The 26,437-nt window shown below is 36.0% G+C and overlaps 1 protein-coding gene across 1 annotated transcript; it reads right to left on the bottom strand.

Moving 5' to 3' along the window:
- Nucleotides 1-4,685: 4,685 nt before the first annotated feature.
- LOC149420515 (acetyl-coenzyme A transporter 1) lies at nucleotides 4,686-21,934 on the bottom strand. The gene is made up of 8 exons (XM_089636184.1): nucleotides 21,389-21,934; nucleotides 18,809-19,089; nucleotides 15,531-15,691; nucleotides 12,576-12,787; nucleotides 10,045-10,164; nucleotides 6,793-6,972; nucleotides 6,026-6,265; nucleotides 4,686-5,118 (listed from the first exon to the last, which is right to left on the bottom strand). Exons 1-8 carry the CDS (start codon nucleotides 21,599-21,601, stop codon nucleotides 4,948-4,950), a joined length of 1,578 nt encoding a protein of 525 aa, XP_089492310.1. The 5' UTR covers nucleotides 21,602-21,934; the 3' UTR covers nucleotides 4,686-4,947.
- Nucleotides 21,935-26,437: the final 4,503 nt, after the last annotated feature.

Genomic DNA, 26,437 nt, shown 5'->3' with positions numbered 1-26,437 from the left:
TCATTTTTCACAAATATGTCACACATGAATTAATGTGCAAAAATTTTAATACTTCTCTGAAAATAGTATTTTTTATCTTTTTATTTCAGGAAAAATCAATTAGAAATCAATTGTTGAAATTAATTAAAAACTTAACATTTTAAACAGATTTTTTTAATAAATTAAAAATTAGATTGTCAGAAAAAAAATTGGACTAATGCATTTTTAAAATACACATTTTGTACTTCTTTATTTTGAGTATGGTTTTAACATAAATAAATTAAAAACATTTTCTAAATTAAAAACATTATCCTAGTAGGCATATTGTAGCTGATTTATTTACATACATGGCAGTTTGATTTTCATAGGTACTATGAATGTAAAAATATTATGGAGGTATCTTTTGATAAAAATGATGTTTTTGTATATTTTCTTGTTCCTGCATTCTAAAACTCTCACATAATATAAAATAATAGATTGAAATAATTAAACAATAGACATCTATAACCTTTTCTGTACAGCTTTTACCACCACAAAAATCGGTTGAAAAAGCAAAAAGAAATGTCATAACAAAGAAAAAGGATTTCTACGAGTAATGAGAGTAAATAGATGCATAAAATAAATAGCTACTGTCTCACTGTGTTTTAAAAACAATAAATTACGTACTATGTATCCCAAAAATCAAACAAAATATAAACTAATCACATGTCATTTCACATACCCTTTGGTTTAATGTGATTTATATTCCGCATTCCTAAACTTAGTCTATGTCAGCACCAATTCAATACAAACGCAGAGCGTGGATGAGGCAATTTGACAGCTAGGGCAGAGCCCAATATCTGAACCAATAGAAAACCCTGGGAGTGCCTCAAGGATCCGTATCGGGTGCAACTTTATTTATAATTTACACATTCAAAATCACATCAAATATTTTCAAACTTCGACATTGCTGTATATCTGTGTGCCAAAGAAAGAAGGGAATGGTCACAATATAAGCTCTAATGAAATGAGAGCCCTCAATGTTTTGCCCTTGTCGTGATTTCAAAAATCATATTATTATGTCCTCTGCTTCAATAAAAGTCCATATTAAGTTATAATTTTCCCTCGCAAGATATGTTGATATGTTGTAGCTGAGGAGACTGTAATTGACTGAAACTGGATTTTTTACCGTCTCCCTCGTCCCTATGCACAATTTTTTTTTCTTCCAATTTTAGCTTCCTAAAACGGCAAGTGAATATTGTAAGGCATGTTTGATGAGTGTTCTTGAACAAAAATGAATGCATGAAAATATTTTAACAAGAACTAAAAAGCTATTTATAATGCTTTTAGAATGCAAATTTTTATACTGTTTTGTCACTTCACTCCGACCAGTGCCCTGTTTGCCTTATCCCCGTCCCGGCTCTGTTAAAAAAACTACATGTTGCATAAACAACTATAATCGATAATTATTCAATTCTAATATGTATGGTCGTGCCGTTGATAGTTCTGTTGTTACTTGTGTTTCTGTTACATGTTTTGTTTTTCAGAAAGAGGAAGAGGTTACAACGGATGGCGGAATGCCTTGAGCACTTCAAATATTTCAATTGCGCTATTTAGATAGTAACCTATTAAAAAAAAAAAAATACTAACAAAAATTTTAATTATATTTATCTTCTAGCCAGATTACAGACCAGAAAACGTAAATTATTTAAAAAATGCACTGTGATGATGGTTTTATATAATATGTATTTTGATTAGCTCTATTACAGTGATAAGGTTCCCACAAAAAAGGTTTCATGCTTGAAAAGTTGTTTTTTCGGTCCCTCATAGCATGAAATTAAAAAATGGTTAGTTTCATGCTTAAAAAGTTATCATACTTAAGAAGTTTTTTTTTCCAGTCCTTTAAAAAACCTTATAAGAGAGTTTCACTATAACAGTTTCCGTTACCAGGGAGGGCCCTGCATAGGTGCAATTGTAGCAGTCAGTTCCGGGCAACGACTTGCCAAGGAGCTAGGGCGCTAATAATACCTAACACCTAAAACAGCGCCTTTGAGGTTTTTACTAGCACCAGTTGCCGTTTAGCTCAGGGCCAACCCTGTCCATTACATTATAATGTAATTGTGAATGTTACGCGATTTTTCTATGGAAGCAAACGGTTTTCATATTTCAATGGATACAAATAAATCAATCATCACGGCGCATTTTTGATGTACCGTTGGCCTAGACCCGATAGGCTATTTGTACACCGAGATACAAGCGGCTAGAGTTTTGTGCGCATGGCATATGCGTCGCTTGTGAGTATCCGCCATACTCTTTTGCTAGTGTTCGTACACAATGCATCAGACAATGGGTTCAACGTCACTTGAACGCTACTAACAGTGCTAGTAGCACGCTACGCTAGTTGCATGCGCATGCACTACTCTTTGACATAAATGGTGTTGGAGCACGATTTGAATGTTAAATTTGTTCTGGAGTAACTATAATTCTTGTAGCTATAATTTAACGGAATCTATCGAATGTCAATTTGACATCAATGACGTGTGGTTCCTTGGCGGCAATGAATGCCCTACAATCAATATTTATTTTGTTGTATCAGTGAACCCAAAATCATCTTTTAAATCATTTTTTACTTTATCACTAGAGTGACTCTAGAGTCACTTGACATTGTATCGTAACTCCACGACTGCAAGTGAAAAAATTATCAAGTTCAGTATAATTCAGCTAGCGCAATGTACGGCAACCAGGTTATCTCTGTGTACAAAGGGCCTTAGGACGGGTTGTTTCGAGGAATTTGAACAATTCATTAAATTTCAAAGTTGATGTTCAAGTTCTGAAAGGTTCTATTATTATATCATTATTGGGCAGTTGTTTCACAAATCTGAGATGATGAAAGAACTTGCAAAGAACCTTCACAGAACTTGAAAATTAACTTTGAAATTTGATGAACTGTTAAAATTCCTCGAAACAACCCGTCCTTAGTGTTTTGTCATTTGAATTTTGAATCGTCACATTTCCCGTTAATAAATAATAATAGTTCACTCTTGTATATGAACTACTAAAAGTAGCAGAGTTATTACATATGTGTATAAAGTAAACAGCTATTTTAATACTTCAACAATTTAGAACAAAAGTACGGCAATTTAAATTTGCTGTATACAGTCGATTCCACTTAATAGGGACATATTCGGCCCAAACATTTTGTCCCAAATATGCGATGTTTATTATTTATTTTTTAAATCTGTACATAATACATTTATTGTACATCTCTCAAATATGTTTTTAAACTTTATAAAATTTTTTGAAAAATTATTATTACAGAAAAATAATTATATATTATGAATAAAAAAGAAAACTAGACATGCTTTCCATACAAATTTGAATGGAAACAAATCTTCCATTTATCCCAATAGCCTAGCGTTCTCTCTCATTTACACTGCCTGGGTTGGTACATCTCCAACCCATTTGAATTTCATAAATACAGTTATGTATTGGAAATTTAAGTCTCGATTAGGCAAATATTTGGATCACGAAACACGCACATAAGGCATTTCTTGTGTTATTCTTTATTCCATGGTACATAATGAATATGAAGAAATAAAATAATCAAAGAGAAGTACAAAAAAGAAATCATGATCATAATAACAGTAGCCCAAAAACTGACTTCGTACATGCACGACAGTGTACTGCGAGCTGAATAACTTTACGTTGACAAATGTCGGCGGACGGCTATCAGCCGACACGACAAAGTCTATCGAACTCGGAACTCCAGTATAGAAGCGCAACCCGCACGCTTGCCTTTCTTAACTAAAATTCGTTTACTGAGACACCATTTGTATCGACTTCAGATGGGAATTTGTCCCAATAAAACGGAATGGTGACCCAGATAACCGAAGTAAATTATTACTAGTTTCATTATTTTCTTTCTGTTCTTTGGGTTTTGGTCCAAATAACCGGCTGTCCCAATAAACTGGAATCGACTGTAAATAAATAATATATAGAATCCTTATTGACCAAAATGAATATCACATTTCTTATGTTTTTACTTTTTATGTGACCAACACGAGCTCTCATTGTAGAGCCAGGAGAACTATATTACCATCTTACATTATTAAAAAAAAAAAGTTCTCATCCAAAACTTTATAATTGAGTTTCAGTGTTATATACAGTTTTTTTTCCAAAAATATGAATATGTATTTTAAAACAACTTTATGTTTCTAGAAAATCTGATACATTCCCTGCACGCCTTTGGTATTAATTCACTGTCTTCTTTGACAAATAACGTAGCTAAGCAATTTCAAAATTTAGGTGCGTGTTCTTTACGATACAAACAAAACACAATACGTTTATATAAAATTATTGTATCATGCAGCATACAGTCGTGTCGAAAGGCAGCTTGCAGTGTTGCGTAATAAGAATGCATATCTAGGAATACAGTGAAATTCTTTTAAGAAATTTTCTTGATTAAAAAAAATTTGTTAAAATTTTAAAATTTGTTCTTTCGATCCCTTGAATATTGAAATGCAAAAATGGCAAAACAATCCCACATAATAAGAGGTATTTTTCGCGTCCCTTGTAAAACCTTATAAGAGAGTTTCACTGTATTATAAAGTGCAAGTTGAACACCCATTGTTAATGTTATGTAGGATTTAATGTGATTTCATTGTCAGGAATAAAATGTTACAGATGCATAGAATTTAACAAAATGTCGTAAATAAAATACATATTTTTTAATAATTTTAAATAAATTTGTAAAGGGAAATAAGACAATATCAACCTGACAAACAAACAAATTTTGTAATCACTGATAGCCGTGTTCATATGAAAATAAATCACTATCGCTTTTGATGATTTAGATCATTGTGATTTCTGGAATGGGTTAAGAATTATAGTTTTTGGAAAAACGGTGTTTTTCTTTCTTTCTCACACGTGTTCAAACAACTGTGTAGCAGGGGAGGATTTAAGACTAGTAATTGTTTATGGTCAATATTCCTAGTTCTGGTACTTGGCCAGGTGCCACTTGGACAGCGGGAGTCGCTGGAGCTTCCTGACTGCGGGCCGTCCCCAGCGCAGCCAGCACAGCCCCAGCAGCAGGCAGATGAAGGTCTCCACGTGGAAGCCGTCGATGTGGGTGTGACAGGTGCCCCCTTCTTCCGCGCACAACTGTAACATAACGTAAACATAGATAAAGTGGCTGGTTTCCGTGATTTGCCTGCAACACAGCCAATAGACCAGCTCAATGCTTTGTGAATATGTATAGAGACCCTGATGCAGTGCTGACAGCCTCAGTTGACAGTTCATTTACAGGAACTCGTTTGTGTATAAATGTGGCTAAAAGTGCACATTTCTTCTACGAATATTTGTCCATTTTTATTTAAAATCATAATTGAATTTGAATATAAAATTTCCTTACAACATGATATGGAAGATGATCTTCTCACAAAAATGGCTCTATTGAAATCTAATGATCCAATCATTATTAGATATTATTATTACTAGCATTCATGTGAATTCTAAACATCAATTACAATTTTGAAAAAGACAATAAAAATAATTTGTCTTAAATATTATATAATTAGGCACTTTATCGCTTGTCTGAATTCTTCACACAATCAATTTGAATTTTAAAAAAATAACACTTATATTCAAAGCAAATCCAAGTTCATTGAACCAGGGCTACACAGACAGACCCACAACCGAAATTAGTATTTATGAATAATTATCTCCCGTCGGGAAGTACATACCATTAATTTCGGAAAATTTTTTGATGTTGACGGGAAAAATATTTGGTTGGAAAGTGGGGTTTTCAAAATTACATACATTTTCCTTTGAACCATCTTGGTGTTTATTATTTAAAACTATTTAAATGAATGAAGAGATCTGTATTTTTGTCTACAATAAATTTTAATGCATTTCAAAAATATATAGAGGTTTAAAACAACTTTTTTGTAATGTGACTCTTGTTTTCAACTGCGTAGATGGTGTTAAGTATGGCATGGTCCACGGCATACATGGCCAGCGTGTTGAGACAGTTTGGACAATGTCATGAACATTAAGTTTGGAATCTCACCATCTTGGCATGGTGCGTGTCACAGACGTTCTCAAGCATGGCCTGCGTGGCGTTGGTCGGCAGGCCCTGGCAACTGCGCACGGAGAGCGGGTCCACGGCCCATAGGGCCAGCGTGTTTGGCCAGTTGGAGCCCAGGTTGGACAGGGTGTTGAGCAGCGTCATGTACGTGCCGCCCACAAGAGGGTCAGAGACGCGAGCGAAGAACGCCATCACCGCCACAAACATACTGAATAGGCAGACCTGCAAACATAAAACATCCAAAGCTGAGCATATTGCTTGTGTCGGGGAAAGTGGCTTGTTTCGGTGATTTGCCTGCAACACGGCCAGTAATACAGTAAATAATTTGGGTTAATTAGGGTTTTAACCACTTAATAAATAATGATCTGATATTTAATTTATTAATGATTTAATATTGAATAAATCTGTTGCAAGCCAGAGCAGAAAAATTGGTTCAATTTTTTTACCTCCAATTTGACCCTTAATACTCCCAAAGCTCTAATGCTGAATGACCGGTAACTACTGAATCCGGTCCCCACGCACTGCTACTCGAATGATAATAGTGGAACACGTTTCAACGAGATATTAGTAAAAAGATACAGTGCAAAAATGCCACAACATTGTGTCAGATGTGGGGTTTATTTAAGATTGAGTACTGTGGAAGAATATGATTACAAATTAAAAAATTTCAATAGGTCAATTGAAGTAAGAGGATAATGACATGTAATGTTATTTACAAGTGAAGTTGGGAAAAAAAGAATACAGTTTACCTGATGGAAAGCATAGAGCGCCAGCAGCACGAGCAGATAGAGCGACATGGGGGTGGTGGCGAGGAGTGCGGGAGTCAGGGCCACCACCACCGCGGCCACTAGCCCAAACACCACCCGCAGTGGGTACGCCCTCAGCCATGAGTTGAGCGGCTCGGAACCTGTTGTCTGCTTGCTGAGAAGCTGTAAAAACCACAATCATTTTCATTAATGATCCTGAACATCACTCTGCAAATTCTATACGGTTAGTTAGGAAAATGTACAAGGTTTCCAGTGACAAAAATCATCGAACTGTAATCATTTAAACCAAATGTAAAAGGTACACATTGTTTGAAAATCAGTGAAGGCATTCATATAAGGTTTTATATAAAATTCCACTATGTATTTCAAAATATAAAATCTTCAATCTTATTCCTAACTACCCAAATGGAAGGAATTTACAGGCAGAGGCGGCTCTAGGGATCCATTCGTGGTAGGTCATTTGAAAAAAATGTTTGACTAATCTTTATTTGATATTGTGAAAAATTCCCATATACAGGGTGCCGCAGATGGATCGGGTGGTTTTGAAGTGGATTGTACGTCTGGAGTGGGGGAGCCAGGTGTTCGGCGGTCTTCGTGCTGTGGTGGGGGGGACGGGAAGTTTCAGTTGCAGACTGGCAGTCAGTCGCGATGGCTACGTGGTCCGTTGAACAACGTGTTTTCGCAGTGGAAGAGTTTATACGCAATAACGAGTCAATTGTTGCTGTGACGCGTGCCTTTGCTACACATACCGCTAGGATATCAATGCAAGCTGTACGAGCTCTGTTCCCTGGCCGTTTGAATTCCTGTAATGGAGATCTCCATTGGCCCCCTCGCTCACCGGACCTCACGGTATGTGACATGGGAAATCACATTAATTCCTGGTGATGTGCTTGAGCGGGCAATGCGGAACGTCAAGGACCGACTCCAAAAATGCGTCGCTCGAGAAGGAGGGCAAATGATGGATGTAATTTTTAAAAACTAACTTTACTAATTTTTTGATAATAAACTTCCATTGTAACTACACGTTTTGCACTTTATTTCAATCCAATACCTTTAAAATTGACAGTTTGACAAGTATTTTAAAACCACCCGATCCATCTGCGCCACCCAGTATTATTATCTGTATCAATTTGTTATAGTATCAGAGTCCGCGACTCTAAATACATATTATGTTAATATAGTAAATTGGAAATAAATACACAATCCATGTACTTGCGGCAAATTACTTTTAAGATATTAAGTTTTAATGTAGTTGTGCACAACATTAAAGTAAATAAAATAAGAGTTTGATTCTATTTGATAATGATCTTTTACATATTTTGTTTTGTTTCATTCTTCAACTTCATTCTAAATCAATAACAACATAAATAATTATTCTAAACCTTTCCCGAACTATCCAATTGAAAAACAACCATTGTTCCGCACACTACAATGGTGTAAAATGAAAAACCGACATTTGTTTATGTCACCATCTCTGTAAAACATATAATATTCATCGTGTTGTCTCCCCCACGGTCATAACCTAAGCGTCCCTAAGCTTTCTTTGGTATCTAATTTTTACTTCGACAAAAAATATACTGCCATCTCGTTTATTCTATGGCGCGCATAGGGACAGAAGATGCCAAAGTGGACATTCTTTAAATTGACCCAGCGAATCGTGTGGACTTGTGAATGAAAGCTTCTATTAGAGACAACAGATGTCACTGCTCGTCACTCGTCACCGCCGCTGTTTCGCGTTACATTTTAAATAAATTAAGAATAAGGCCAGTTGTTTTGATGCACATAATTAATTATTATTGTGGCCTTGTAAGTTTGGGGGTCTAACACCAATTGACCTAAGGGAAGAACCGCCATTGTTTACAGGTAAATCATGAATTATTCCTAACTACCCAAATAGAAGGAATTTACAGGTAAATCATTAAATATTCCTAAATACCCAGATGGAAGGAATTTACAGGTAAATCATTAATTTGTAGTATTTCATCTATATAAATAAAAATGTAATTGTTTGCTTGTTCAAAACCTCAAATCCCCGAAAGTTTTTCAATGATTGCTTTGAAATTTTTACACAACATTGCATTTGAACACGCATGTATTTTTATATGCCCATATTATATAGATGTCGCTTGGGACAAGTAATAAAAAAAAAAAATAAATAAATAAAAAAACAGCAGTTGGACGTAAAAGCAACAAGCGCTATTGTTTCTCTATCTGCACAGACAGACTAAGCCACAGCAATGCGTGGCGTGGTACAGCTAGTAGATAGTAAAAACAATGGGAGATATGGCTTGGAAGCATGCCAACTGTCACCGAACTACGACCAAACTATGCAAATTATCAAAGCGGTACAGCCGATGAAAGTTCTGAGTTTGGTATGCAGGAAGAAACAAAAGTGGAGCACCACAGTTCATAGATGAGATTTGCGGTAGTATGGGTAAACAATGTTGGCGACACTTTTGTGTGCGAGGTTTCATAAATGAATGGTTCAGGGCCCACCTCCCTTGTTTCTATTATCTATAGTGTCCTTTCCAACCTTTTTGGGCACATTGCTCACTATAATTTTATTAGGATCAAGGACAAACCAATGAATGCTGTTAATTTTTATCATTGGTAAAGTCAGATTACAAAGAAAATTCTTGTCACAAAATTTTTAGAATTTAAAAAACGGAAACCTTTAAATTGCATCAAACGTAAATCTGAACAAAAAAGTGATGAATTATAGACAGTTTTTTATAACAAAATAAGTACACAAAGTATGCCTTTCGCCAAATCATGTAAAAAAATCTCTTTTAACTCTTGATTGAACAACAAGTTACTTAAATCGCCCGCTGGTCACATGATGCAGCTCTTTGCACAGGCATTTGCAGCTCTTCAGACATTAACTCCAATATCATCTACACTCGCCGCCATGAGATGAAGCCGCCGAATGAACTTTGACTCAAACAGCATCAATTTATCAGTGTTACCAACTCAGCTCTTTTAGAGCTCTAAATCTGGGTCATCAACTAAAAAAGAAATGGTTCAGCATCTTAGTTCTTTTTTTCAAATATTCTAGCTCTTTTATTTTATACGGAATTCATTAACGTAAATTCGTAATTTAAAATTTATTTCTTGTAATTTCTTTTTTTTATCTCTGCATTTTTGACACTAGGTGAAAAAAAAATCCAAAAGCATAACCTAATTTAAGAAAATATCTGTGATACTTTATAGGAAAATATGTACTACTTGACTTACCACAGGAAGAATAACTTGAATAGGGACCATTGGAATGACCATCAGCGCCAACTGTTCTCTAGGAACTCCGGCTTCTACCAACTTCAGTCCGGACACGGCATCTGAAGCACTGAACGCCATCTGAGGAGTGCACATCAACATTCATTAATCAATTATTCAAGAAATACACAACATGGTTTGCTAATTCAGTAACTTTAACTAAGATAATTAATCTTCCTTGAAACTAACAGTGTAGCAGTTCAATTTTGCCCTGCTACTAATTTTATAACAACTGACAAGTTGTTTATGTGACGCATGCTTTATGTATGGTACCTTCTAGAGAGAGCTGGAGACAGAATTTCGAAAGCAGCAACTTCAGTACTAATCGGGCAGCCTGCAAGGGACGACACGTCTTGAGGAAGATACGAGCGAGCACTCCAGTCGACAATCTTATGGGGAGCGATGACGCCATCAGCTTGTAGAATTATTACACTGGTCATCGGATTGCACCGTTTTCTAAATTTAACAACGCTTTATGCGTAGTTTGGCGCCCTTCACACGTTAAGTCAGGTCAGATAATTTTATGTCATCACACCAATGTCCCACTTCAATGCAATTTAAATTCCGTTTGTGCGCCCAGTACTTCGTATTGACGCTCACCCCAGAGATATAACTAATATTGTTGTTAAATAGAGATCTCTTGCTCTTTAAGTTGTTGGAATAAATGTAATATTGGATTTCTTTTCTCTTTTATTCTTACAATCTTAGCAAATTCCCAATGTTAGTTCCTTTTAACTGTTACAATGGTGGCCCAAACGTGGCTTATAATGATTATTATTTATATTCCCGTTTCAACAGAAGAAACTAAACCAAGCGCGGAACATAGAAGCCATTGATAAGTGGATGTACAGGCGCTTCCTCAAAGTACCCTGGAGGGCGATTCTCGTTCTACTTAACGACACTAAAATCGTCCTTTCATTCAAATTAACGATTTTTCTCGGTTTATTCGTATGAAGCGATTCCGGTTCTCTCGATGACAGATGGAATCCTTAGATTTTCGATTGCGCGCCAAAACTTATAGCCTTCCGCGAAGGGTACCCCTCGACCTGTCTTTCGGCGGCCGAACGCTAGCATTCGCGGAGAATTTGCTTCATTTAAGTGTGACGTTTTGACAATTAGCAATATTTGCGTAGTTTTAACAAGAGAAAACTTAATATTATCGTAAGTATTGACTGTAAACATGATTAGTGACTTGTTTGTGGTACAATAATGCTATTAAATGAATTAAATCAGGTAATTGCGATGTTTGTAAAGTACGTAACATGTCGAAAGCCAGATAAGTGATTTAATTTACAATAAACTACACATACCATTGAGGATTTCTACATTAATAATAATAAGTTTTAGATAAAATGGCTGCAGGATGGCTGGCGCTCGAAATTGTGGGTTTTGAAGTTAACCACAACGAAATAAGAATCCCTTTCATTCTTAAATCAACTTGGGTGACAGTTAGCGCCGTTCGGCAGCGTTAGTTTGACAGCAAACGTCACTTTAGAAGTGGTGAATCTGTAACAAAGTCATTACTATCCAGCGAGGTAAGTACCTTTTCACAAAACGTAAATCTTCGATAAATGGCTTATTTATGTCATTCATAAATAAAATAAGCAGTTATTAAAATGCATTATAATACAAAGTATTTGTTTTTTTAAGTTTTAGTTAGAAACCTTGCGTCACTTAATTATATTTCACCAATTTGTGTTTTCAATAATCTCTTAACAATGTCGTAGATGCTCTTAACCACGCTTCTTTAGGATTTTTTACTAGGTCTCTCCAAAATCGAACTTGTAAGGCTATCAGAAGAACGAGAATCGCTTAATAGTTAAGAAAAGATGTTACAAGCGACGGACTGCTAGCTTTCGCAAACGATAGCAGTCGTTGACGAATGCTATCATTTAGCTTAAGGCTAAAAGAACGAGAATCGCCCTCCTGTACAGATAGGATAATCAATGTGGAAATATTTCAAATGCTATGTCTAAATATACAAATTTCGGTTCTACTTCATAGGGCCTAGTTCATAAATCATTTTTGACAAAAAGTGGAGATCCATATCTTGGCTATAAGCCATCAACATGCATAATACACACAAAACAAAAATCAATTACAGATTTCCTCATTTTGACCACAATTAATTAATAAATAGAATCCAATAATCAAAGATCAAAAATTTATATGCATTGCATAATCTTATCAGGCAGGAATTTATTTGACAATTTGTTATACAGTGCTTCACATTGAATAGTTATGAATTATGCCAATATCAAAGATAATATATATGTACTAGAGGAATTTTATTAAAATGATGGTTATTCTGGTGAATATCAGGTAGGATACCAGAAAAGAGAGGTTGGTTGGTTACCTTGGCAGTGAGGATGACCAAGTGGTGATCTGCCACAGTTGGTGGTAGGCCGACACCACATTCTGCCAGTCCACCTCGGGATGTTCGAGTCGTCGACTCATGGACACCACAAACACCCAGCCCCGGATGTACTTACCTTGGCAGTGAGGAGAACCATGGCCAGAGTCCTGACAGCCGGCAGCTTGGTGATTTGCCACAGCTGGTGGTAGGCCGACACCACCTTCTGCCAGCCCACGTCGGTGGCGCGCTCCCCGCCCCCCCGGATGTGCGAGTCGTCGGCCTCGCGCTTCACCATCATAACGAGGGTCGTGGACACCACAAACACCCAGCCCCACATGTACAAGAAACCTGAAAAGGAAGGGCTAATGAAAAATCGACAAAAAAAATTCATTATGCATAGGACTCAAAGAACAACAAACTCTTTTTGTAGGAAAACCATCCCGGACACGTTTATCAAAAACATTGGCAGGACGTTCCACATCTCTTCACTTCTTTTCTTAGTTAACGTAACGTTATTGGTAACGTTTATCCACTATTTTGATCTTAATTGTTAATAATTTAATACATAAATATTATATGCCTATAATAAACAACCTTCTGAATTAGGGTAATCCTTATTTTTTTAAAGTAAGCAGAGACGGCCCCCGACTGAAATTGCAAGCATTGCAATTCACTTTTAAAATGTACCGAGTACTAATGTAACAAAAGTGCATCAAATAAATTACTGAAGATACCTACTGCAATTCATTCTCTCCACTATGTTACATTTGTAAAATAATTTAATAAGTAATACAGTTACGTCAACGTTCGCAAAATCATCTCGAGAGTAAAGGACACGCATGCATCTTAGCACTAACATTATAAATTAGTATTCCTAAACGAATATATTCCAGACACGTTGGATTATGCACTCTCATAGTGGTGCAAAACTCACTCGCCTTTAAGGCGCTTAGCGCATGCATTGATAATGCACGGGATGAGTTACATAATATATCTGCACTGCTCTGAACATGTGATTTGGCGTTTAAACAAAGTTTTGTTTGTTTGCCTTATTTCATATATATGTGTAGCATAAATCACAGATCTTTTCAGTGACTTCAAGATTTTATAAATATGAAACATTGTAGAGTCAGTTTAAAAAAATGCTAAGTCTGTTATCTTTCAAATTTGGTCAACATAACCATCTTAGATCATAGATATACGTCTTGACTACTTCAAGATAAATACACTTAAAATTAGAAGGCAATTGACTGATCTAACATGTTTACACAAAATAATTCACGGCCATCTTGATAATGTATTATGTCTTAGCAATATTGAAATTAATGTTCCCAATTCCCATTGCATAGCATAGCATGTTTCACCTGAATAAGATAGTGTGGAATAATAATCCATTACGGATTCAGAACAGAAGTTCTGTCGTTGCACTGATTATATTATATATTACTTGGTCTCTATTTGTGACGCTTCTCTCTCTATTTTTGTCTCTTGTGTCTCTATTTGTGTCCCTTGTGTCTCTTACCTTATTTGTCATTTGAGTGAGCTTTAATATCTCTAAATACTATAAAAAAATGTCCCTATTTGTGTCTGCTGTTTGTGAGCTTAGTTCTTCTAAATTACGCAACGGATTTTGATAGGGTTTTCACTACCATTTAGAATTTTGTTTTCCGGAAGGTTTATATACATAAAACATGCATATTATATTTATAGAAAGTAGAGAAAAGTCTACGTTTATCCTAGAATTCTCAACCTCAAAACTTTACTCCAAATCATTAACAACCCCGATGTACCGGACAGCAGGTGGATGTACGTACATAATTATTAAAATAATTAAGGAAATGAATTTTTACTGTTGTCACGCATTTAACGACGCCGAATCCCTTTTGAAGCTTATCACCGGACACGTATCATGTGTCAAATGGGATTTAACAGTAAGTAGTAATTAAAATTTGGTTATTTTTCTTGGTTCCTTAATGCTCTCATGCATCCTGTTTAGATATAAGAATTACATTAACACGTGTTGAATTTGAACTCAATAAATATGCAAACAACTGGCACAACCAGTCAGTTGTCCGACGACATTCGCAAGTTGTGTTTCTTTACAAATCCTTACCCAAGGTACCCCCAAGAGGAAACCGGCATTTACAGTCGATGTTACTGGCGTAGGTGTCCAGTACACCCGTGCAACTCCTATTTTTATTTGTTTTACTTTAGAATCTTAATTTAAACACATGAAATTTAATGTATCCTATGTCTGAGTAGATTTTTGTAATTGTTGTACCTATTTGGGTATTAACTCAGTTTTTATAACTGAATTGTTCTTACGTAAGTGAGTTCATCTGTAAAAAGCCAGTATAAATAAATGTGTATAGATACTGTATTTTTTGAACTGTTAATTTTATCCATTATTTTAATCAAGGTAAAACACATTTAATTAATTGCTCATTGAATAGACAAGGCTGAACACAATTATGAAAATTACATATAAACATTAACACAGGTGTATTATAGAGATCATCACAACTGTGATAATGTTTGCATTATATCAGGTGTCTGTTGACCTGTCCATTAATAAGCTATTAACAAAGTGATTTTTTTTTGATCGGGAAATATTTCACAACATTCAATAATTTACTATTCAGGGTATTTTTTTGACCGTAGCATTGTTTTGAAAATGTGAAATATTATTTAATTACTGTGTAAATATTTTTTTTTAAATAATAATAACCAGTAAAATAATGGTAACCAGAAAATTAATTCAACACACTTACGAAGTGTGTTATAAAGTGATGAAAAAAAACTAGGTTAAACAGACTAAATAGGTTACCTTACATTTGACGTTATGATTCGGAAAAAAAAAATCCTTTAATGCCTTTAAATATGTGTCGAAGCTTAGACCCGGCCCCAATTGCTTTTTTAAACCTTTGGTTGCCGAAGAAAATGGAAAAAATTAAAAACAAAGAACTAAAGTTTTTTGTACTACAAATTTCCAGACAGCATGGGCAGTATTTTTAAGTAAATATCCAAAGCGACAGATATTTAAATTAACGAAAATTAAAAAGATTTACAGATAAGTGAATGTATTAAATACCAGAGAGCGTAACAATCCCTTCTGGTTCTGGAGCCGTTTCAGAACGCAGGTACGAGTTGCAGAAGTTGGCTGACTCCAGAGCTATGAAGACCACATAGCCCAAGAAATAACCTGCTGTCTGCCCTACGCTGTTGCAGGTAGACGCGTGTCCAACGTTACACCTGGAAATACATATTAACATTATCACAACATTCCCAATTTACATACACACTTGTACTATACTTCGACCAAAAACAAATTACCATTCCCTAGCATTGCCAGGAATGAAATGCAGTGCGAACTACTAATAATTCACTCCCTTTCTGTGCATCGCAAGAGACGTGCACCTGTGCCTGCAGTCAGTTGTTGTACAATCTGACAGATAAATGAAGAAGAAAAATGGCGAGGCTGTTTTTTTATGTGAATACCACACAAGAATCCCAACTGCTCCCAACTATCTAGAGCCAGTGAGACTATGTCATCTCCAATTAGAGGATGTTGAGAGGTTGAAGGTAGGGGAGAGGGGGAGGATATGGGGAAAAGGATGGTGGGGAAGTACCTGGATATTCAAATCTGGTCACCAAACATAGCTAAAACAATTTCAAGCAACATTTTAATTCTGAACGGTGGTCTTACTCCACGGAGATACTGAGAGTATCTTCCATTCTAGAAAATGCTACAAATATATTGTTATATTATTGTTATTTGTTTTTGGGGTGTTATGCCGTGTTGCGCTAACTCCTTCTTTAGCCAACGTTTCGGACAGCATTGCAGTGTCCATCATCAGGGCAGATGTGTTATACAATAACTATGGAGTCAGCCAACTTCTGCAACTCGTACCTGCGTTCTGAAACGGCTCCAGAACCAGAAGGGATTGTTACGCTCTCTGGTATTTAATACATTATACAATAACACATCTGCACTGATGATGGAGTATAACACATCTGCCCTGATGATGGAGTATAACACATCTGCCCTGATGATGGAGTATAACACATCTGCCCTGATGATGGAGTATAACACATCTGCCCTGATGATGGAGTATAACACATCTGCCCTGATGATGGAGTATAACACATCTGCCCTGATGATGGAGTATAACACATCTGCCCTGATGATGGACACTGCAATGCTGTCCGAAACGTTGGCTAAAGAAGGAGTTAGCGCAACACGGCATAACACCCCAAAAACAAATAACAAAAATACTTTTGGCCGTAAAAATCTTAAATCTTATATGTATTATTTTAAATTGTGAAATAACAAAAATTATACAAATAAAATTTACTTGTGCATGCCAGAATTTGAACCCGCAACCTTCGGATTTCCAGTCAAGAGCCTCACTCCTAGAGCACGGAGGCCAACTGCTTACATTGCATTTCAATACCAATATGGTTCAAAAGCAAAATGATGTAACTTTTAAGCGCTATGGTCCAGGTGGCGTATTTCCTTTTCCGTGTTCAATAGGAGGCAGTACTAGAGAATTAGCGTAACAAACCCGTGCGTGCCTCCTATTAAACATTCTCGAGGGTAATTTAATATTGAAATTTGTTACTTTTTACCCATTTTAACATTGTAAATAATGCAACTTTAAAAAATTACTTTATTTTTTTTACATTAGCTCTACACAAAAGGCCCTTAGCGAAATTATTTTTCCTCGGGGCCTATGTTATCTGACATGGATACCATCTAACAATGGCATTTAACTTAGATAGTGAATATTGTAAAAAAATAGAAAGGTGACCGGAGCTAAAATATGCTTTTTTTTGTAGAAAAACTTGAAATATGTTACAGTAAGAAAATACAGTCAATTCTGTTTTTATTCGATTTTGACTTTAACATACTTCAAATGGGCGAAAACAGGGTCCCATTCAAGAAAATGGATTTTTCTTTAAACTGCTATATCTTTGAAAATAATACACAATGAATTTTTTTGCATAGTAGACGCCCACCCCAACTATAAAAGTATTGTCTGAAACTGAAGTTAAAGTCAGTTTTGGGACATTTAGTGATGTTTTATGTGTAAAAAGTGTATGTATACATTACAAAAAATTTGGTTTCCACTTTCACACAGATCATTACAAAAAAATAACGATTTCCAGTGCAATATGTAAGTGCAAGGATTTATTAGCCATTCTACTTTGGATTATATATTCTTTCACACAAGATCCAAGATAAGAGAATGGGAGACTTGTTTCACATTGTTTATAAATATACATATTTATAGTTGGAACCCGCACAAAAAGATTGTTATTTATTTATTATTTATTTATTTATTTATTTATTTTTCATGTTCTCCGTAAAACGGTTATTCACCAATACATTATGGAGAAGATTACAAATTAGACAAAAAGTATAGCAAAACACATAAAAAGGTCAGTTTCACTACTTTGTGACATACGTCAAAAGATAATTGTTAAACTGCCTGTAGGTTACGTTAAAAATGTCGATGGTCAATGCAGACTCGTTGAGCAGTTCAGTCGCTCTGTTGACTGGGGCGTTCTGATAGGCAGAAGTCCTCGCTTTTGGAGCATAAAAAAGGGTATGGGACCTTCCACGAGTATACTTGTCTGGGACATATAAGTTAATCTCTTTCAAAATAGGTGGATTATGTATAGTTCCAGAGATTATCTTAAAAAAATGTTTTCCTAAAAATATTTTTCGGCGGGCTTCTAATGTATTAAGATCGAGCATTCCTGCTAAGAATAAGGATGGATACAGGAAAGGGTAGTACATATATTCCCTCATATATAGGTAACGCATGAATCTCTTTTGTACTTTTTCTATTTCGAGAATATGGTTTTGCTCAGAAGGGGCCCAAATAATGGAGCTATATTCCAAGATACTGCGAACAAGTGCTTCATACGTTCTTCGGATTGCGATTCCGTTGGTAAATGATCTTGAATTACGAAGAACAAATCCAAGCATTTTGTTGGCACGGGAGACAATATCAGATATATGGGATTTGAAAGAGAGATTTGCTTCAAAAATTACGCCAAGGTCTAGAATCTCATTTTTACGTGTTAATTCATGTTTATTAATGTTATACAATATCCATATAGAATTATCACACAGCAATGCCTTCATAGCCATTCAAGTAGGACCAGCGTAAAAGGTAGAACCTACCTTTCCCGCTAGAAGTGTGTTAACTTGGAAATATCCATTCTCATGAAAACTGTCTCATTTTCTCATATAAGGTGTACTGTATTTTGTAAATTATCACCTGTGTAAATACAGAATATTGTGGGTCCCCAAAACACTCGGATATTATATATCCATTCCCTAGTAAAATAAGTAGTCACCTCTTAAGCATAGTTAGTGCCCAGCCATCCACGGCAATATCCTGGGTGGCCGCCAGGAAGTTGAGCGCGAAGAAGGCCATGGTCAGCGGCACCATGTTGGGCTCCTCTCCGAGCCAGGAGTCCACCCTGAGGGACAGGAGCAGCATGCCGATACCGAGTAGGTACTGCGCCGGTACAAGCCATGTCTTTCTCCTACCCACTCGGCTGAGGTACAGAGCATCCACTATAGGGGCCCACACCAGCTTCAGACTGAATGGCCAGTTCACAAAACTGAACTCTGCCTGAAATTAAAACAAATATACATATACTATATTATAGTTTCTGTAATCTGAACCATCGGGCGACAGGAGCGGGTTGGAAAACACAAAACATTAACCATTGAAGAAAAAAGTGTAATTTTATAGAGACTTGAAAGTGGAGAGAGTTATACAAAGTTAACGAGGGAATATTTATTTATTTACAGATAATATATTACAAAATTATAACAATACTATTATATGTATTATAATACTATTATTCTACTAGGTCTCTTATTCAAAATTTAGGCGTATTAGATCTATCAAAGAATTTATATATAAAAATGCAAAAATCCGTCATATAATACATGTAGGATTACGAAAGAATTTTTAAATATTTATATTGAGGGATCAGGATTTATAGGTCCAGTTAGGAGTTCTACCGAGCCGAACCCTCTGATATGAAAATATCTGGAGTCGGTGAATTATTTTCCCATTTGATCTCTGGTGAGTTGACGTGTTGTTGATCTTGTATTGTTTTGTATTTATTATGCTTATATAATGCACTTGCATAATGTTGATTGACTATTTGATCATTTGTGGAAAAGTGTGTGGAAGGGTTTAGTTTTTCCTGTGGGGAAGATTTAACCCGGACATAAATTCGGAAGAATTTTAAATTTAATAATATATTATTCCCAGTAAGTTTAAAAAAAACTAATTTCGGAAAAGACGACATTAATTAAATAAATTTTAAAAAACTTATTTTTTCATCAGTAAACGAATTTAAAGGGGAGTTCAATGAACAGTGTACATAGATTTTAAAACAGACTTAACACAGTTAAATGGAAAATATTTCATGAATACAAACAATATAATCATTTTGTTGGTAAATTAACTTAAATTTATTTTGACTATGTTTATAACATTGATAAATCCACAGTATCCAATTTGAAATGTAAAAATAATAAAATTTTACATTAAAGTCCCGGAAAAGGTGAAACTCTTAAACTTTTTTTTTGATTCTTTGTAATGTAGATTTACTAGTTTCCTGCTTGCACTATGAGTTTCTGGAACCACTGGCGTATACCCTCTCAATATCACCCTGGTAAAATACTATAATTATTTGTGGTTGAGTTTCATGACATTACACTATTCCACGGTTGAGCTAATGAGAGCCACTGGCGTACGTCACTCTCAGTATAACCCTCGTAAAATACTATAATTATTTGTGGTTGAGTTTCATGACAGTACACTATTCCACGGTTGAACTAATGAGAGCCACTGGTGTACGTCACTCTCAGTATAACCCTGGTAAAATACTATAATTATTTGTGGTTGAGTTTCATGATAGTACACTATTCCACGGTTGAGCTAATGAGAGCCACTGGTGTACGTCACTCTCAGTATAACCCTGGTAAAATACTATAATTATTTGTGGTTGAGTTTCATGATAGTACACTATTCCACGGTTGAGCTAATGAGAGCCACTGGTGTACGTCACTCTCAGTATAACCCTGGTAAAATACTATAATTATTTGTGGTTGAGTTTCATGACATTACACCATTCCACGGTTGAGCTAATGAGAGCCACTGGTGTATGTCACTCTCAGTATAATCCTGGTAAAATACTATAATTATTTGTGGTTGAGTTTCATGACATTACACCATTCCACGGTTGAGCTAATGAGAGCCACTGGTGTATGTCACTCTCAGTATAATCCTGGTAAAATACTATAATTATTTGTGGTTGAGTTTCATGACATTACACCATTCCACGGTTGAGCTAATGAGAGCCACTGGTGTATGTCACTCTCAGTATAATCCTGGTAAAATACTATAATTATTTGTGGTTGAGTTTCATGACATTACACCATTCCACGGTTGAGCTAATGAGAGCCACTGGCGTACGTCACTCTCAGTATAACCCTGGTAAAATACTATAATAATTTGCCAATAAGAATAGCTCTATAACTTATATGATTACTCCTTTTGTGTTCTAACAAGAATCTTAAAAGGGTAATTTCAAGTACCTACCTAATAAGATAGTCATTATTTTGTAAAAATACTCAAGATAAGAAAAGTCTTCAGTCACAGCAAACAATTTCAGAACATCCGTAATTATAGAATGTTTATAGCAACCAATATTGGTGTTGAGAGGTGACTAAAATGTTGAAGAACACATGAATAAAAAGAAAAACAAAGTAAAAATAATGACAGAAAAATAAATAAATATTTCATTTGACGAACAATTTGTGGCGATGGCAGGTAGTTATTGTGTATTGTGTAGATTTGACAGTTCAACATCAACAACAGCTGCTCAATAAAGGAGATTGATTAAAGTCACCTGCTCCTTGTAGCTTATGCCCCTGTTCTGCAGAAGCATCGGAATGGCGGCGGCGAGTCCCAAAGGAATGCCCTGGAGAGTATACAGAAATAACAGTAAAGCTATGTTGAGTTTGTCCCCTCTGATGTCGCTGGGATCCTCGATGTCCCTTCCGTCCCCATTCTCAAGATTTTTCACATTCCCGTCGGATCGCCTCCTGCGAGAGGTTCCCATGTTGCCTATTTTGATATTCTCAGCTGGTACACTTGATTATATCAACTATAATATAATATCACACGTGTTTAATGTTAATTATCCACAAATCTTACGATCGGCGCAATCATCAAAGGTACACGTCAGTTTAAATTTTCTGTCAAAGTAGGCTCTTGCGGAATAAGTAGCGAGCCGTGAGATGATTGGCTATCTACAGTTATTGAGATTATTTAATAGGAACTGAAATTGAAGTATTCCGGTATGAAGAGCTTTGCATTGTAAAATAATCAAAATAAATACAAAACAGACTCGAAGAAAAATTCATTTCCCCGCTAGGAGAACGCGATGAATATAGTTGCAGTCGTTGCAGTTGTAGAGTGAAGTTGAAACAGTTGAAAGCAAGAAACAAATAATTTAGGCAACTTAACGAAACATAAATCGCTGTCAAATCAAAGAACACAATTGCCAACAGATGCAATGCGATGGCCATGCGATGGCCCATCGATGGCCCGACCCATAAATAAACCAATCACTAGATTGATAACTTCGGCCTTTAGGCTGGCCGCATACATACGTTTTTCGTATTCGATTTCCGAATTCGTTTTCCGTATTCGGACATCCGAATGCACGGAATCAGTAGAAAATACATTAACTGCCGCACACGTTCGTTTTAGTTCCGAACGGAACAAATTCCTTACGCACGTTCCGAATGCCAGCCGGCGCGTTCGGAGAAAACGAATGGAAAAAACCTAATGACGTCATGTGGAACGCAGCTATTGCATACAGTTGGTTTGTGCCGACGCAAACGTACGGAAATTTCCATTCGTAATTCAGTGTTGCCAACGGATCTTGACCAAATATCGCCGTTTCTCATACATAAGGTAGCGTAAAGTAGCCGAATTTGCTGTTAGGTGGGACATGTTTAAAATTGATGTTTTTACGTGAAAATAAAAAAATTTCGTGGGGGGGGTGGCTAGAGAATTTCAAAAAAATAAAATTTGTCCCCAGAAAATAAAAAAAAATTCATGGGGAGGGTGGCTAGAGAATTTCAAGAAAATATAAAATTTGTCCCCAGAAAAATAAATTTCATGGGGCTAGAGAATTTCGGGACATGTTTAAAATTGATGTTTTTGAAGTAGCTTAATTGGCGACCAGTCGCCTTTTAGATTTTTTCGGCGCCGATTCTCGCTCTGAGTAGCCTAAATGGCGATATATCGCCCTTGTTGGCAACACTGGTTCTGACGTTTATACATTCCGAATGAAGAAACGTCAGTACCAGTGTTGCCAACGGATCTTGACCTAATGTCGCCGTTTCTCATACATAAGGTAGCCTAGAGTAGCCGAATTTGCAGTTAGGTGTGACATGTTTAAAATTGATGTTTTTACGTGTTAAAATTTATGTTTTTGAAGTAGCCTAATTGGCGACCAGTCGTCTTTTAGATTTTTTCGGCGTCGATTCTCGTTCTGAGTAGCCTAAATGGCGATATATCGCCCTTGTTGGCAACACTGTTCATTATATCGCACCCGCACCGCGTGCATCGGACGTATTCCTTGTATTTGAATCGCAACACGATAATGTGTGAGGCAGAAACATTAATATTGGCTGTTGAAAAATACCCCTGCCTGTGGGATATTCATGATAACGACTATCACAACAGAGATGTCAAATATTTGGCCTGGGAGAATGTATTTAAAGAGGTTATAAAGGATTGGGACACGTGCACTAAAGCGGACAAAGAAAACAAAGGTAAGATATTTTCTACATACTTTTTATTACAATAGTGGCCATATTTATTCTTGTAAATTATTAATTCTCTCGTTATATTGGTACGATATTTCCCCTGCTGGTGTCATAAAGTCATAAATATACCACTCTCCAGATCTCCAAATCTTCGGGCTTTTTGTATGTAACGGAATTATACAGTACTTAACCACAGATATACAAGCAGCATCAAATAAACCACTCTCTAGATCGATATCTTCGGGCTTTTTGTATGGCCCCATTTTGTCACCCCCTTAACCACAGACGACCACAGATAAAACGGTCGTTTGGTCCAGACAGGTAAATGTATTATGGACAATAAATAAATCTCAAGGCCATTTAAAAAAGTGCAAACATAGACAATATAACTGCACCCAGCTAACATCGTTCATTCATTAGCCCACAACCGATGTATTGAGCATTGATTTATCATTAAAGTAGAAGATAAAACTAATATATCTAAATAAAACATGAAACAGAACAAGACACTGAAAAATAAAAAGTAACGGTCTCAACTAGGAATCGAACCCAGTCTTACTGCAACAACTTAATAGGATTTAATTTGACCTTGCACAAAAATACAAGAATATATACACAAAATACACATTCAACAAATTTAAGTGTTAATTATTATTGCCACAGCACTAGAAGTTATTCAAATTCTCCTGCAAGGGTTTCATATAATTTCCACAGCTTTGTCGTCAGCAAACATCATGGAAAATGCTGGTTAAATCTGAATACTTACATGATGCAATTCTGGAGAGGTTTAAATGACCTTGTATGATGTAATCGTGGCTTTTTTTAGCAGTTTTAGCATCCTAATACGTCGTATTGTATCGCGTCGGAATACGGATAGGTCTGAAAAGGAAAATTAATTAAATTATTAGCCAATGAAGTACATTCAGAAATCAGGAACATTGTATCAAAGAACGAGAGGTTAGTACCTGTATTTTACAACAGGTTCGGGTCCTTCTTTCAATTGGTGGAGATAGACCGGATAACACACTTTAACACAACACGGCATTAATTTATCACCTTGAAGAATTCTAGCACGTAACATTATTTTTAGATGGGTGGAAGAAAATTCAAAATATTTACGCTAAAAACTTCGACTGACTTTTCAATTTACGAAATGGCGTCTTGGAAATTACCGTTAATTTTTATCGGAGCATAAAGCATGCTTAGCTTCTCTTTCTGTTACACAAGTCGCTATGGTAGAGAGCGAGAGATCAAACTACAATTTTTGCTCTAAGCCAATGAGATCTGAGCTTTCAGCCACAACAGCTTTGTCTATAAGAATTTGGGTATTGAATAACTCCTCCCTTCAGGGTTACAAGGTCATGCGGGAGTTATACGCCCCTGAGCAGCATACAAGCAGTACCTACCGTACGGAGCAGAGCAGTAGACAAGGTAGAGGAAACTCAAGGCCATTTAAAAAAAATGCGACCATAGACAACATAATTGCTCTCAGCCTACTCTATTCATTCACTTACCCAAAAAAACTATTATAAAAATAAAAATGTCCTTGAAGCAGAAAAATGTCGAAATGTTTTCCAAGGGCATGGTTCATCTGACTAAGAAAATAAACTTTTACAGTGCATTTCCTTAAGATGAAACTTGTTAATCTGAGAAGAAACCCAAAATGACAAGAAATTTGCAAAAACACTGAAAAAATTTTCCAAAACATGATTGTCCGACAGTACGACGAAGAATTCCGACATTTTTCAGCCTCATGAACTCATGGTTACATATGTTTAAAAATCTTTAATTTTACCAAAACAATAAGATAATACAGGATAACACTAATCAATAACATGAATAAGTTTATCGATATAATAAATAACATTTATACGTTGTGGAGGAAGACATATGCCAAGTATGAAGCATTGTTCAAAAAACCGAACGAATAACCTAAAAACTGTCAATTCACTTTAAACTTGAACTTACGTAGGTAGGTTGAATATATGTTTGTAACTCGCTGACACTATACTGGCTTATATTGTATTTTTATCACGAACAACTTTAACACGCAATATTTTCGACGGAAATGATAGTATTTCGGCAGCAAATGACAACCCGCGTGTATAAATAAACCACACTCATTTTGTTTGAATGATTTGAAACTGTCAAACGGCAAAATTCCGTCATCTCTTTCTGTTACACGAGTCATTATGGTAGAGAGCGAGAGATCAAACCAATCCTTCTTTTCTCACCAATGAGATCTGAGCTTTTAGCCATATTATTCGTTTTCTATAAGAATTTTGAGGTGGGCGTGGCGGTTTCAAATGAGTTTCAAGCCCAAAGCTTAGTTAAATGCCCCTGCATAAAGTACTCGGCAAAATTGTCTCTTATGTTTCGACCTCGGTTTGTGGATCTGTGTTGTGTATCTTCAAATCGATAGCCGTGTCTTCTGCGTACAAAATTATGTAACACACACGCTGCCTTTGTTACTAATACTGCAAATTCTGGTGGAATCGTCATACTAGTGTGAAAAATTCTCCATTTATTCGAGAGAATGCCGAAGGCACATTCCACTACACGTCGTGATCTGCTGAGGCGGTAGTTAAAGATTCTGCGTTGGGTATTGAGATTACTTCTCGGATATGGTTTCATAAAATTGTTATTTAGTGGAAACGCTTCATCGCCAAGAAACACAAAAGGTAGAGGTGTATCATTGGTATTCGGCAGAGGTTTTGCTTCAGGCATATTAAGGCGGTTTTGAGTTAGCTTTTTTCCAAAATTCCAGTTGTTGAAGATATTACTATCGCTGTCTCTGCCATAAGCACCGACATCTACAGCTATAAAACGGTAGTCAGAATCTACCACTGCTAATAGTACAACAGAGTAGAAATGTTTATAGTTATAAAAGGCAGATCCACTATGCAGAGGAGAAATCAAACGAATACGTTTCCCATCCACTGAACCTACGCAATCAGGGAAATTGGTTCTTCTATAATAATTTTCAGCAATTTCTAGCCAACGTTCTTTTGAAGATGGTGGCTTCATTTCCAAAGGTTGAAATACATCCCATATTGCTGTACAGGTTTCTTTAACTACGGCTGATACGGTCCTGCTCCCCATCAAATATTCAAAGT

Source organism: Hesperophylax consimilis, chromosome 10 (assembly GCF_061612785.1).
Source record: "Hesperophylax consimilis isolate HC1 chromosome 10, BYU_Hcon_1.0, whole genome shotgun sequence".
Classification (NCBI taxonomy): Eukaryota; Metazoa; Arthropoda; class Insecta; order Trichoptera; family Limnephilidae; genus Hesperophylax; species Hesperophylax consimilis.
This window is presented reverse-complemented; position numbering and strand designations above follow the sequence as displayed.